Genomic DNA, 15,791 nt, shown 5'->3' with positions numbered 1-15,791 from the left:
ATAACACTGAACTAGCAATAAAATGCTCTGGAAAATAAGACACATTTGGATTTACCTTTTTTGTCTCAGTACACTCCCGAGCGAAGTGACCCTTCTTGTCGCAATTAAAATAAGTCAACTTGTTTTATGTTTCTTTCCATTCTTTTTTATTATCTTCTTAATTGAGCCCTATCCTACAACAGCAACTTCCCTCTTCTTTCATTTCCTTTTCTTGAACCATTTTTTTTCATAGATCCAGATGATCCAGCAGAACCTACAGCCACATAGGTTTGTCCAGAAATCTTTGCAGATTCAACTCTCTCCGCCTCCAAATCTACATGCCATTAGACGTCAGTGAAAGTCTTGATACTCTCACTGTGAGTTAGGGTCTGCTTCATGATCTCCTAAGAATCTAGAAGTGAACGAATAACTGCTTGAACTTGTTGTTTATCGGTCAACTCATGACCTACAGTTTTAAGCTTCCGAATCATGTTCGATATCTCTCTGAGATGTTAAACTATTGATACATTTGGACGTTTTTTATAGCGGTCAACTAATGGTTTAAACTTGAATTGGGTCTAAGTGAACCAAAACTGATATGATTATACCAGCCTGGTGGGTCTATTTCAGTGAACCAGATTAAGATCTAACCCCAATTAACATAAATGGTAAATTAATCTTTCAATTAACTACCACATGCACACAAACATTACTGCATGCACACCATTAATATTAATGCTACAGTTAGCACATGCGGGAAAATTTCACCGATGCATATTTTTTTTTTTTTTAAATGAAACTTATCAATTCAATAAAAAAATATTAAAAAAAAATAACATGAAGTACTGTGCTTCGTCTTCTGCCGTACTATACCCATGCCCGTACGCCGCGCACACCGCCACGCAACCATGACAGACACGGTCGTTGACCATGTAGGCCGATCTTTGGCCTACTCAGGCAGCCACCTGTCCTCTCCGACAGTGGATGTAGGTTGACTTTAGGTCGGATGACGTTGTCAGTCGATTGCTTTGCTTGTCCCAGCCACCAGCACATCGCCGGCCAACCGGGATGCCATCGCCGACTCCAGAATGTTGTCACCGTCATATACTTTGCTACGCGAGCCCGGCTCCGGTGGAAATCACGAAACCGTCACGATTTTCCATCTTGGGTAGTGCGCTGCCGTGTAACAATGTTAATGCTAGCGAACGATTGGATCGTCGACTTGCAACCCCGTCGCAGGTCTCCCTGTGACCCAATTGTCAGCAACCATCAGAGACAAACTCCATTCCCTGAAAATCTACGGCGTCGGCCATTGGGGAAGATCACGATCTTGTCATGTGTTGGCAGCAGGCAACAAAATCCTCAGCGGCAAACAAGAGCCTAAAGAATCGGCAACGATTTTAAATAGGAGATTTGTCATGCATTTAGAACTAACATAGGCTCTGATACTATTATTTATTTTCTAAATGCATGAATTAAAACGAATAAAAGGCTTACAACAATCTCTCGCAGATCTGCAATCGGCAATGACTGAATATAATCTTCGGACTTGCTGGACTTGCTGTCAGAAGAGTGATTTCAAAAACAGAAAGCCTTCCATAATTTCACGAATAAAATCCCACCATCTTAGATGTTTACCTTCCTATCTTTGTCTCCACAACCTTCGTTGTCATCTTATTTTCCTTCTTGAATGTTCCTTAGACGCACCTATATATAAAGAGAAATAATCCAAAGATTCAATGGACATTCTTTTATTAAGAATAGTGGGCAACATGGATACGTTCCCATGTTCCCATTTGCTTCAGTGCATACCTTTCGTCCGCGTGATGCAGTCAGAACCTATACTCCAATTCTCTGGCAACAGTTGTCAACCTATCACCCTTGCTAACCAATTTGAGACCAACTTGTCCGGCCTCAATACCTTGCTCAAAACCAGCAACAAGAATTTTCCAAATGGAAGTCAAACTGGTTGGCAAAAATCCAAAATATGATTCATATGACAATACCTATCATAATTAATACTGAGCAGGATAGGTAACTGGGACAATACTCTTTTTATGCTTTGTAAGACATTTGCTAGTTATGTGCCGCAAATTTCACATCAGAAGTAAAAGCTAGAAAATAAAAAAGAAACCTGCTCTGCTCGGCGAGCCATAGACTCATAGACTCACAGCAAGATGTTAGGCCATTTTCGGTTCCACAAAGGAAGAAACTTGCTGTAACTTCTTCAAAACTGAAGCTGAGTACGATAAAACGATTAAAATCTATGGTTATTGGAGCCAAGTTTCCCTAGTGCTGAAAGGATGTGATTTAGATCAATAAATCAAAAGATCAGAGGACGAATATTCTAAAAGTTGGTATCTAAGTGTGTATAAATTATACTCGGAATTCATCGGATAAATAAATCAAGAGGGATGGCTATCTACCTCCTAATTTAGTCGGACAAAACCTAAATATTTGGATTCTTAAAAAAAAATAAATAATAAGTCTATTAAACCCTAGGTATGTATATTTTTTAATTATTTTATTAACGGCTTTAAATTGGACAGAAACGAATATATATGGGATCCAGACTATTTGGATGGTTCAATTAATGCGATAAAAGGTAAAGTTTATCATCTCACATCATTGACATCCTTGAGAGAGAGAGCAAATTATAAAATTATTGTTAGGATAATTTTTTTTAAATATGTCCATAATAATATGACATTATTCATTTTATATCTAAATTCTTATAATTTTATTTTTAGGCTATACTTAAGAGGTATCATACCAATAGAAATATTTTTTCCTTATAAATTCATGATTTTTTCCATGTCCGATCATCAACCCACTTGGTTTTCTTGCGCCTCGATCCACCCGACTTATTAGGATTTCTTGTTTTGTGTCAGGTTCTTTTGATTCGGACACGGAAGCTCCCACTTTCTTTGTTCAAAGTCAATATTCTACTCTCATAGCTTAATTAAACCATAACTCTTGTGCACAATTGATGATTAGATCTTCGAGTTCTGATGCCAATTGTTAGGATAAAAAAAAAATTAAATATCTCTATACTAATATGGTATTATATATTTTAAGTATAAGGTCTCTCGATATTTTTAAGACACTATTTAAAAAAATTTATGCTAATAAAGATATTTTTTGCTTAAAAATTTATGATCTATGTTTTTAATATGAAAATTTATTTACAATCTTATAAGAACATCTCCACTAGGAGATATTTCTCTAAATATCCCCCAAAATAAAATTCAAATATCCCTCATTATGGGTGATATTTGAGGGATAAATGTGTACCCGGTGATTTTCTCTTGTAGGGCCATTATTTTGGTAGACAGCCACTATTTTCAGTTTTTTTTTTATTTTAATTAAATATGATGGGTCCCACAAAAAATGTGGGTAACATGACTTTTAGATTTTTTTAATTTAATTAAATTCAGAACATTAAAAAATTAAAAACAAATATACATTAATTTTATTTAAATATAAAATTATATGTAAGTTAATAAAATGGTCATAAATATTTGATTGTGAAGTTGAGGATATTTAAAAGTGAGATATTTGATTGGTGGGATTCATAAATATTTGGATAGTGAAATATTTCAATGTAAAAATTGAGATATTTGAATAATAGAATATTTAAAGAATGATATAAAAATTGAGATCATATAAATATTTGAGAGAAATATCCATATTATTATATTATTATAGATGCTCTAACCGAACATAACATTTATAATTGGTTTGGAGAAGGTATTAATTGTCACATGACTTGGGCAAGATTCGATTCTTATTTGATGCGACAATTCTACCCTAGTTACCAACTCACAGAATCAGCTCATGTTTCAATTAAGGACTGTATAATTGTTTTATTTAAAATTATTATATTGCCATAAACTACTATGAAATTGAAAAAAAAACAAATATAAATCTCAATTCAAGAGCGTTCAAATAATTATAAATATAATCCAAAACACTATTGAATGAAGCATGTAGATGTATATATTTATACAACCATTTAATAATTTAGTTCAAAAATTATTAAATGCCTTAAACAATTTTACAATTAAAAAGAAACTCAGAGGTTTTTTTATAAAGCAAAAAATAATAATAATTAAAATTACTATATAAATTCGTTGATGCATAAGTTATTATATAACTCCACATGTGACAAATCAATCATGGTCGGCCTCAAACCTGAATAAAGGAGAAATGTCGTATTAGGTTGTCAACCAGCGTTAAAACTATAGAAAATATTCAATAAATGATTCATTAAACTATTATGTTAATACTAGGTTGTTCCCCGGAAGAAATGCGTTGCAAGATCTGACTGTAATGACTTGGCAAAGACTGCTATATCTCCAGAATTTAGATGTAGTGCTAAATATACAAGAATGTTTATGCAATCTTGCTCCAAGTATCATTTACTTTTTTATGTTTGGTTAAATAAGTTTCAGTTAGGTAATGCTGGTGATCTAACATGAATATTGAGTGATTAGTACAAAGGAAAGTCCAAGTATGTAAATTTGGCAAGGAAAGTCCAAGCTTGTAGTCTTGGCAGATGAAGTCCCGGAGTGTAGCTTTTGGCAAGGAAATCCAGAAGGCGCAGCCTCTTGGCAAAGAAAGACTTGGCATGACAAAGCCGAAGGAAACACTTGAAGGAAGGCATAAGGATGAGGAGTTGTGGGCTTGGAAGCATTATAAAGGCGTGAGGCTGATGAAAGTTGCTTGAAGGTGTAAGTCTAGGCTAAGGGTAAGCTTCAAATATAAAAGGATCATACTTGATTTGTTAATTTTGAGTTGTACTAGTCGACTGATATTTGATCCGAAAACTTATCAAGAGTTAATGCAGCCTACCAGTTGATTGATAGTCAATACCAGTTGATTGATATGTGACCGTTAAGCTGCTTATGATAGAAAATCCCGTAAACTCATGAGTGTTGTTGAAGATTATCAGTTAACTGATGTGAATATCAGTGACTGATAACTATGAAAAATATAAAAGAAGTTTTTGGAGCTTGGAGAAAGACAACTCTTACATGCTAAAACATCCTTAAGCTCTCCAAGTGATCTCCAAGCTTCCATAGTCTCAATCTCTTCCTCCAAAACTTATTCTTTCATCTTGTAAGTGAATAACCAACAAGGATTCACCACTCCTTTGATAAGGAGACATATACCCTATGACTATCTGTCAGGATTATTACTCAAAAGTCTTTAGCTAAAGTAAAAACACGTCAAGAGGATGATCTTCTTGGATAAGTATTTGAGTAATTTGAATCCATAAGATAAGAAATTATAGCTTGGGCTAGGTGTGATATAGTTAGTCTAATAGAGACTAATACATGTTGGAACCCCAATGTTGTTTTGATTTGATAAACAAGTTAAGTTAGATCCTGTGGCATTTTAATCTTATGTCTAAGTGTGTAGGAGCTTAGGAGCACAGGAAGTCGAGCAAAAGACGCAGCTAGCGAGAAGGACGACACGAGAGAGAGCCGACGAGATCGGTGCATCTGAGAGACGAGGCGTTGCAGAAGAGTACACCAGCAGACAAGAAGGAAGCATGCAGTGTTTCCGAGGGACGAGAAGTCGGAGCGGAACACTCCTCGGGGAGCAAGAGATGCAGCTAGTGAGAAGGTCGACATGGGAGAGAGCCGATGATCTCAGTGCGTCCGAGGGACGAAGAGTTGTGGATAAGTACGCTGGCAGACGAGAAGGAAGCACGCGACGATTCTGAGGGACGAGAAGCCGGAGCGGAAGATTGCTCGAGAAGGTCGGAAGTTGGGTTCGGGTGAGCCCTATTTCAGATGGCCGAGATTACCCAAGCGAGCAAAGCTGGAGCGGAAGACCCGGACCAAGGCGAATGGAATCGAAGCAGAAGACCCGGGCAGAAAAAGTCAACATTGTTGACTTTCCCACTCGGGGCGCTCGGACTATTCCCGGGCACCTGGACTGGGGGCGCTTGGACCAGTCTAGGCGCCCTGACTCCGGGCGCCCGGAACCCTTCTGGGCGTCTGGAACTGAAAATTTATCAAGATCGACGTGGACATTGACCGTTGCGTAGGAGATAAAGTTTTATCCCCTCCCAGACGTCTGGAACCCTTCTAGGTGCCCCGACTAAGGTTATAAATATAGTCTTGGTCCATAAGTTCAACAACGAACAAGAAATTAGCAATACAACACTTGTGAGCTTCCATTTCTAGTTTAGCTTCTATTTTCTGAGCTTTCACTATTGTAAGAAGCTTCTTCGCCTGAAGGAGATCTTTAGTGTGCGATTCATTCTTTGGATTAACAATCTCCCCGGTTATAACCAAGTAAACTCTTGCGCATCTTCCTTTTTATTTATTGTTTTTTAAATTTATGCAAGTGTTACTTTGAAAGTTCAAGAAGGGATTTGTTTGTTATTTGTGCAGGCTATTCAACCCCTTTCTAGCCGGCCAACCGGTCCCAACAAGTGGTATCAGAGTCAGGACGCCTCAAAAGGACTAACCGTCGACTGAAGCAACAAAATGACCGGAGCTAACATCTACCCACCTACGTTCGAGGCGGAGTTCGCGTTTTGGAAGCGACGAATGGAGGTATTTCTTAAAACATATTTTAGTATTTTATTAATTATGAAATATGGTTATGAAGCATCGAAGAATACGAATGAAGAAGAAATCAAAAAATGCCTCTGGACCAAAAAGCAACATGATGATTTTACATCAAATGGTAAGGTTGAATTTCACCTTTTAAGTATACTACCGGTTGAAGATCTCGACAAAGTCAGTGACTATCAAAGTGCAAAAGAACTTTGGAAAAAGTTCTTGAAGCTCCATGAAGAACCAAAAGAAGCTAAATCCATCTCCTCGATGGACACCAAGTCATCTTCAGAAGAATCTGAAATCGAGGAAATCACCGGAACAGTCTTAATAGCCAAGTACCTACCAGAAGACGAAGCAAGCTCATCCTCAATGAACATCGAGAGCATCGATGAAGGGGGAGAATCTTCGGAAGAAAGCAACTCAATAGGAGGAGCATCAGCAGGTGACAAGGTAAGTCAGGTACGTTCTCTACCACATGCTAGAAAAAAGAAAATAAAGAATTGAAATTAATTCTAGATAAATCTTATATGTTAGAAGATTTTAAAAGATTAGAATTAGAAAATGACAAAGTAAAATTAGAAAATGAAAATTTAAAAGTACAAGTAGATAACTTGAAAAATCATACATGTGAGTTTCAGAAATTTCAATAATTTAAATTGGTATTTTAGATATCACAAGGGATAGATTAGAAATATTTCAAAGAAATACGTCCCTAAGAAATTCTTAGTTAATTCAATAGGCTGGAACCTATATTGGATTCCAAAGTCTTCTTTAACTTGAACTATTAATTAGGTTTAGCGCTTTCGGCAAGAAAATTAAACAGTTCATTTCTTTATGAAGTTTTGTCTAAGAAAGTGATTGTTGCTCTAATAACCAAGAAAGCCTAGTGTCTCGTCACTGTCTGGAAGCCAAAATATTGAAATAAAATGTTTAGTTAACTTACTGATAAAGTATTAAAATTGAAATTACATAATGCTTTAAAAAAATTTTCAAACATTTTTAATTACTTAAAAATATTTTTTTTGCAAAATTGCCTAAGTTAGTTTTTTTTTTACTTAGAAAATTTTTCTTACTTAAATTTTTAACTTAGAAAATTCTCAAAAATAATTTTTGCTTAGAAAATTTCTCAATATATTTTTAAAAAAAAATTATTTTACTTAGATTTTTTTTTCTAAAATTATTGCAAATGTTTGATGATATCAAAAATAATTTTTAATTTTTTTCAAAATTTTTAAAATTATAACCCTTAGATTTTTCTTGAAACCCCATTTTTTTTATGTGATCAAAGGGGGAGAAAGAAAAGATTAAGTCTAGGGGAAGTAGCTTAAATTGTTTTTAATTTTTGTACTTTATTGTAATATTATTTGTTTTACTTTTATGTTTATTTACCCTATCTTAACTTGGGCTGCCCACATTAAAAATGGGGAGATTATTGGAACCCCAAGGTTGTTTTGATGTGATCAGCAAGTTAAGTTAGGTCCTGTGATATTTTAATCTTGTGTCTAATTGTGCAGGAGCTTAGGAGCATAGAAAGTTAAGCGGAAGACGTAGTTAGCGAGAATGATGGCACGGGAGAGAGTCGACGGGCTCAGTGCGTCTGAGGGATGAGGCGGTGCGGAAGAGTACATCGGCGGACGAGAAGAAAGTGTGTGGTGTTTCCAAGGGACGAAAGATAGCAAACGTTGCTACCGGAACCCCGACACATCAGGATATGTTGTCCCTTCATTAGGAGCGGCTTTGTAGAAGCCGGGTAATGAAAAAGCCCCGGACAATGACTAATTCCGAACCGGACAACGTCTAATTCCATACCAAACCACAACCTCATCATTGCTTGTCTCCCTCTCTTTGTACCACCGGGTTGCCCTCGCCACCAGATACAAAGTTGAGCTAGGACTCTCTCTCTCTCGGATCCATCGTCTCCCTCTTTCGGCTAGTACAAGATAGGAGACTAAAACTCGTGGCTTAGCGAAGCTGTCTTGACGATATCTCGACATGGATATCGATAGAGGCAAGCTTCATCATGCATATGTATATCCTATATGTGTGTGATGTGTGTGTTGTGATAATTTAATTTATTATTACACTTTCATTGTTTGTTTATCGAAATAAAATTTCAAAATATGCATCCAGAAACTCAACAGTGGTATCAAAATCACTTGCACTTCAACATAGATCGTATATACGTATTTTTATGAGTAAGTTGTCTAAAGTTATTTTTAAAAATTTTATATAAGAAAATTATTTCCTAATCCAATATAAGAAATTTTCGATTTTGAAAAAAAATTCTAGTTTATTAGGAAATACAATTTTAAAAATATTTTTTAAGAAATATATTATAAGGGAGAAATTAGAAAACATTTTAAGCTTAATTTTTTTGGAAATCTTAGGTAATTATTATCCTTCACATATAGACTTATCGTTTCTAAAAACTTTATGAAATCATTGCACGATTGAGAAGCAGTCCTGATTAAAAACCTTCCTAATGCCTTATCTACATAAATAAGGAATTCATCATATACTCACGGTTTGATCCCTAATTATAATAAATTTATATAAATTTTATCTCCGAATGGGAAGTACAACTAAAAGATACTGTGCTTCTTGATTGTTCGTCATGAACGCTTCTCAATTTATTCCAATGGTCGGTGGAAAAATTTATAAAACCAAACGGGTCACAAAAACTAGTACTAACTGAGTTTATCATTACACGAAGTAACTTCTAATTTGCGTCATCAATTTAAGTTTACCATTTGAATTTCCCCTTTAAACGTGTCCGCACGTATTTATGTCCATACTCTCATCTAATCATAAATCAATTACTTTGTTGATGATTTCATTTACAGCTTTTTATCGAACCAGGTAAATTTTTAAAATATCAAATCATGTCTGATAGCTTTAAAATTTTAAATCACATAATCACTTTCCATTTTACCCCTAATCAGTTGGCTAATAAAAAATCAATCGAATCCCTAATCAGTTGGCTGATAATAAAAAATCAATCGAATCAATTTCTCTTTAAAAATTAATAACTGATGGATAGAAAAGTTCTTATCATCATAATAATTTTGAGAAATTAAACATTATGGGAAAAAAAATAGGTTTACGGACATAATTTTCCCGTCCAAATTGAATTTGGCAGATATCAAAGGAATCTAATTAAACTTCATAAAATCAAGTCTAATGAATTAGAACAAACTAGACCAACATCAATGACTCAGAACAAACTAGATCAAGAATTAGCTAGTTAATTCACTGTCAATGTCAATGGACTGAAAGAAAAAAAGAAAGCTAAAAGCAGCTCCATGCAAATACTGAAGCTTCAAAGTTGAATGAATTAGAACGATGTAGTTGATGAAGGACCTAACTTTAAACACAATTAATCCTCACTTTATTAAAAGTTAAAGTGAGATCCATAGCCCTTTCAATATGATTGCTCATTTGGTTAGCACTACGCCTTCTACGATCATCTGCTCTTCCCGACATTCAATAGAGCAGAATGCACGCAAGTACCTGGGGACATCAGGATCGACAATATATCCATTTTAGAAATAAGTTAATTGAAAGATGAATAGATCACGAATGCAATGATTTTTTAAAAATTTTTTTTCACAAAAAGTTTGACAACACGCCGCTCCTCCTTCTCCCCAGCGCTTCCGCCGTATCCTCGATCGATCGATCGATCGACCTCCAAAGCGAACGCAATTGCGACGGATCAGGCATTCGATCCATCCAAGGTACAATCTTTCTCCTCCGCTACTAGTTTTTTTGTTCCCCTGCTGAGCGAGTTGAATGGAAAGTTGGGAGTTTTCGTTTGTTCTTCACTTCTTTTCGGTTCTATTTCGGCTGCCTCATTTTGGGATTTGAGTATTAGTGAGTGCTGGTTGTTGAGCTCGCCATTTTGCAGGGAAGATTTTGTGGCTGCGGAGAATTGGTCTAATCGCGCTTTTTTGAAGAGCGCTGCTTATTTAAGAATTGGGGTTTGATTTTTCCGCGATGCAGTTGTGCCTCTGGCCCTTGTGGTTAGATTTGATTTTTCTAATAATTTGATTGGATATCTTATCTCTGCTTCTTGGTGCCTTGAAGAGGGATTCTAGGATTGTCTTCCTCCCTCTGGTTAGGTTTCTTCACTTGAAAGGTGTTCTTCTCTTTTCGTCAATTATTTCAGGATATGGCTATTCATAAAATCTTTTTTCTGATCAAGTGGGGATAGTTAACAACTATATGCCTTTGTTATGTTTGTCTCTGATCAAGTATTGGCCAAAAATGTTTGATTATTATGCCCTGGGGTCTATTAGACCACTAGAAGTAACTGAGGTTTCTCATTTCGTTTTTATTAGTCATCTCGATAGGTCCCCTAGTCTTATGGAAGTATGTGACTCCCCTAAAAGGATGCTATATTGGCATTGTTCGACATCATTGTGCTATTTCTTTTTCATGTTGAGAAGCAATCAGGGCGCAAGTTAATAAATGTCAATCTGACTTATGAGCAGAACTTTTAAGAGTTAAACACTTCCTATGAGCTATGAAAAGAATAATACATAAACACAAAGGAGAGAAAGCACAAAACCAAGATCAAAGATGATTTAATAAGAGATGTGAGTATTACATGGTTTGACAAGGTTGCCTATGCCCAGAGTTGTAAAAGAAATTTTATTCAAATAATACATCAGATGGTTTGTGTCCTTTTATAGTATATGGAATCTAAGGTATGTGTAGAAGTGTGCCGATTACAATCGTTTAGCGTCACTTTGTGTAATCATAATCCACTTCCACAAGAACAAGGGAACCATCTTTTTCTCTGATCTAAATTCGATATTCAACTATAGCTTGACATTGGTAAAGAAGATGGGATTTTTTTCTATTCTCCTGCACCTTGTTGGTCACAGCTTGGAATCTGAATACTCCTTATCTTCTTCTCTCTGCCTCCCTTTTTTATTTTTATTATTTTTTTTTTGTGGTTTACATGTAATTTAATGTTTCTCACTAGGAGCAAGACAATATGCAGGAGTTCTTGTTAAGTGAGTTGTTCTTTGTGTCAAACTCATTTTGATAAAAGTGGAGCCACAGTCCACCCAAGATAAGAGTATCATAAACCTTGGACTTTCATTTATTAAGTTTTATGTGAAATCGTGTACACTATAATCATCATAAGTTCTTGTTTTACAATAAGAGGAACAAATCACTTCTAGGTATGGGATTGCTTTAGTGGTGTCCTTTTGAATCAGCCAATGGGATAGGAGAGAGTGAGTCACGATCTCTCCTTCATTTGTATTTACTAGCATTATGTCTATACACAAACTCATAAGAAAATGACTTGAGAGTTCGAAAATAATTTTTAAAAAAATGTTTGTATGAGGATCTCTATTTTAACATGTAACTGAAAACTAATATTTGGAGGGGCATTCGGTATCACGTTTAGAAGAATAATCATGGATGGTATTTATTTAACAAGACAATTAATGAAAAGACATATATACGATAAGGAGGAAGTACATATGATTCTTATTGACTTAGGAAAAAAAATTATAATAGTCCCTAAAGAAATTATTATGGTACATTTTTGAGAAAAAAGGGTCAATTAAGGATATAGTAGCTAAATTACTGTGATGGAAATATTTTTACCATAATGTTAATATTTATGTTAGAACTAATAGGAGTTAGATGAATGATTTTTTTTAATGGTTGTAGGTTCACATTATGGATCAATTGTGAGTTTTAATCTTTTCACATTAGTAGCAGATGAATTAACCATTTTTTTTCATGATAAACCTATTTTTATATGTTCCTTGTAGTTGCTTTGCGTTATCATTTTAACTAGATTAAATTTGAAGCTTGAATTAACTCTTTGAATGCCACTTGTAGTTAATTTTGGGTTAATATTGCAACTATATTTTTGAAGCTTGAATGGTAGAAAAAAATTTTATGTTTTAAGATAAGTAGACTCATAAGGTTGTTTAATGTAAGCATCATGAGTAGACTCATAATTAGGACATTGGGGCATTTAATATAAACATCATGAGTATAGAGATTCATGAGTAGGACATTCTTTTTCTTTATATGGAATCCATGTCTCCTACAAATAAGCAATGGATTTGATATAAACACCATTAGTTTCTTTGAAAGTATAAACTCAGCATTCCTTGTTTGGGGAAATTACTGATGAAATATAGTTTCTACATAGGGTTCAACTCCAGAGGCAACTGATTTCTTTGCTTTGTCTGTGATTCTCTTGTATATCATGATGTCATTCCTTTTTCATTCAATGAATTAGATAATCTAATCAACAGATATATTAACTGCTTCTTTTGATTGATATTGAATATTAATAACACAATCTTTCAGGCTGAATTTCACCAAATGCTTCAGTTTGCTGTGTCAAAATACCTGAGCAACTAGACACTATGTCACCTCTGATTGATGGTCTCCCAGATGAAGTTGCTATCCAGTGCTTGGCACGAGTACCCTTCTTCTTCCATCCTCAATTGCAGCTTGTTTGTCGTTCTTGGAGGGCTGCACTTCGAAGTCCTGATATATTCACGACTCGTCAAGAAGTCGGTGTTTCAGAAGAGTTACTTTGTGCTTTAGCATTTGAGCCTGAGAACATTTGGCAGCTCTATGACCCTTTACAAGACCATTGGATAACTCTGCCAGTCATGCCTTCAGAAATCAGACATCTAGCTCGTTTTGGTTCAGCATCTGTTGGTGGGAAACTCTTTGTTATTGGAGGAGGCAGTGATAGAGTTGACCCATTGACAGGAGATCATGATCGTATCTTTGCTAGTAATGAGGTTTGGTCATACGATCCACTTCGTTTTGAGTGGACACAACGATCGCCTATGCTTGTATGCCGTGCAATGTTTGCCTGCTGTGCATTGGATGGAAAGATTGTGGTGGCGGGTGGATTCACTAATTGCCGGGAAACCATAACAAATGCTGAGATTTATGATCCTCAATTAGACAAATGGGAACCCCTTCCTCATCTCCATCACTCACACAGTTCTGCATGCTCCGGGGTGGTCACCGGGGGGAAGATGCATGTCTTGCACAAGGGATTGTCAACGGTTCAGATATTGGATTTTGGGAGAAAAGAGTGGGACGTGGCAGACTATGGTTGGCTCCAGGGTCCAATGGCTGTGGTTCGAGGGGAGCTATTTGTTCTGAGTAATGGTTGCATCTCTAAACAATGTGCAAAGAATTTACCTGAAAGAGTGGTATCATATGCATCAGAATTTCACAGTCGTATTGGATTTGGGATGATGGGAGTGGGCAATGAGATCTATATCATCGGAGGAGTGATTGGGCCTGGTCCCAGGAACCAGTGTATTAAGCAGCTATCCGATGCTGGTGCATTGAACATTAGAGCAGAGAGGCTGGCATGGCGCAGAGTATCACCAATGAGCCATTGCTGTGGCAGCATTCTAGGGTGTGCAGTGCTCAGAATCTAGTTGTCAATTGTCTGATGCGTTTTTGGTACCTTTCCAAATAGCAAAAGATACTCTACTCGAATAGCTCAGTCTCATTGCTTGTAATATGTAATCACTGGGCTCCTCCATTTTTGTGTTGCCCTATTCCCAGAAGCATGCAGCAATGCGGTAACAGTGTATTTCGTATTGTCATTGCCCACTGAAATCGACTCTTCTTGAGGTTTCATTGCTGATCAGAATCTGTAGGTCGAGAGTGGCTGGAAGCAACTATGTGCTTGGTCGGAAGGAAGCGATATGGCATTGACTATTATTCACCTGTTTTGCAAAACTTATTTGGATGATGAATGTACAAACTCATAGGAGAACGATCAGTGATCTGTGGCCATCCTCTTCACTTGGGAAATTTACAGTCACTCTTTTTCTTTCATTTTTTTTTCCTTGTCCTTTTTGTTATTTCCCCAAGCAAGATGTGTGCTGGCTGTGGTGATTTGAGCCTTTATCGAATTATGTAAATTAACTGATGTTGTTGAGTGCTTGTCTTGATACAATTAAGCTCTACTCTGCAACCTCTGCTGACAATTGCTAGTTTTTCCATTCTTTTCTCATTTTTCCCGCACAATTAAGCCACAGAAAGAAGGCATGTAGTGCATATGACTTATTAAATTTTTTATATATAATTTTAATTTTAAATTTGATCATATTTCGAATCTCTAAGATCACACGATATCAATATTTTACAACTTATATGGAGGTGTTGATTAGGCATGTGTTCCTTGAGGATAATGTTACAAATTTTACACAAATACTCTCAGCGCTGATCGCACAGTTTTGTAAAAAAGGCCTCATTTTTTAACAATCTACACTTAAAAGTCCTTCACCTGACCATAAACAAAATAGGTCGTCCCCTCTCATCGCTCTATCGAGGTCCAACATTAGGGTTTGTGGAGGAGCTCGCCACACCTGCTAGCGATTCGAACTAGGGTCCTTCGTTTCGATCTCTTGGATGTTTTCCCTTCGATTTTCGTCTCCGTAAAGCGTAAAGTGCGCGCCTTTTTGTTGTCGAAGAGTTCGAATTCGTCGCCGGAGCAGGAAGTGCCATGCGGATCCACCCGATCCCGTCGAGGCGGGGTATCTCCCTTCGCTACGACATCAGCGCCGCGCTCTCTCCGGCTGAGGCCGTGGCGGCCGCGGCGCTGCGGCAGGCGAAGCTCCGCCGCCTCCCTCACGTCTTCAGCAAGGTCCTGGAGCTCCCCCTCGCCGCCGACGCCGACGTATCCGTCCACGAGGGCCCTCTCGGGTTCCGGTTCGTTGCGGACGCTGCTGGACTCGACGGCCACGGCGTGCGGGTGCATGCGGTGCGGATCCACCCCGGCGTCATGAAGGTGGTGGTACGCAACGGAGCCGCCGCCGCCTGGGACGATCTCGAGCTTGACAGGTGGCGCTTTCGGCTTCCGCCGTCAGCCAGCCCAGCTTTGGCTACTGCAGAATGCCACAATGGAGAGCTCGTGGTGATTATCCCAAAAGGTGAAGAGACTGAGGAACCCAACGATGAGAGTGGTGGAGATGCAGATGAGGAGGATTGGGAACAAGTGCAGGAGCAGCCTCACAGTCGGGACGGCGTCGGATTGCTTCTACTTGTACTGTAATTCTACTTATTTCCCTAAAAATCGTTTCTTTGATCAAGAGAAACGTCTTGCTACATATATGAAATGCTGTTTCTGTCACCTTGCAACCACATAATTACAGTTGTTGGATTTTTTGAGCTAATTGATTTCTTCTTGTTGTTGGGAAGCTAACACCTGATTTGATT

General features: G+C 37.1%; 2 protein-coding genes across 5 annotated transcripts; both read left to right on the top strand.

Annotated features, from left to right (window-relative positions):
• The first annotated feature begins 10,170 nt into the window (after window positions 1-10,170).
• On the top strand, window positions 10,171-14,557 carry LOC122011937 (F-box/kelch-repeat protein SKIP30-like). Of its 4 annotated transcripts, none has more exons than XM_042568375.1 (3): window positions 10,171-10,291; window positions 10,462-10,670; window positions 12,900-14,557. In XM_042568375.1, exon 3 carries the CDS (start codon window positions 12,959-12,961, stop codon window positions 14,000-14,002), a length of 1,044 nt encoding a protein of 347 aa, XP_042424309.1. In that variant the 5' UTR covers window positions 10,171-10,291; window positions 10,462-10,670; window positions 12,900-12,958; the 3' UTR covers window positions 14,003-14,557. The 4 variants fall into 4 exon arrangements, with proteins under 4 accessions (XP_042424309.1, XP_042424311.1, XP_042424310.1 ...); XM_042568376.1 differs by having other exon boundaries at window positions 10,181-10,291; window positions 10,462-10,692; XM_042568377.1 differs by lacking the exon at window positions 10,462-10,670.
• Window positions 14,558-14,873: 316 nt separating this feature from the next.
• On the top strand, window positions 14,874-15,748 carry LOC122012773. Its single transcript, XM_042569419.1, has one exon. The coding sequence runs from the start codon at window positions 15,079-15,081 to the stop codon at window positions 15,625-15,627; it is 549 nt and encodes a 182-aa protein (XP_042425353.1). The 5' UTR covers window positions 14,874-15,078; the 3' UTR covers window positions 15,628-15,748.
• Window positions 15,749-15,791: the final 43 nt, after the last annotated feature.

The sequence above is a fragment of the Zingiber officinale genome, chromosome 8A (genome assembly GCF_018446385.1).
Source record: "Zingiber officinale cultivar Zhangliang chromosome 8A, Zo_v1.1, whole genome shotgun sequence".
Lineage (NCBI taxonomy): Eukaryota > Viridiplantae > Streptophyta > Magnoliopsida > Zingiberales > Zingiberaceae > Zingiber > Zingiber officinale.
Note: the sequence above shows the minus strand (reverse complement) of the source record. Positions and strands in the feature narration are given on the sequence as shown.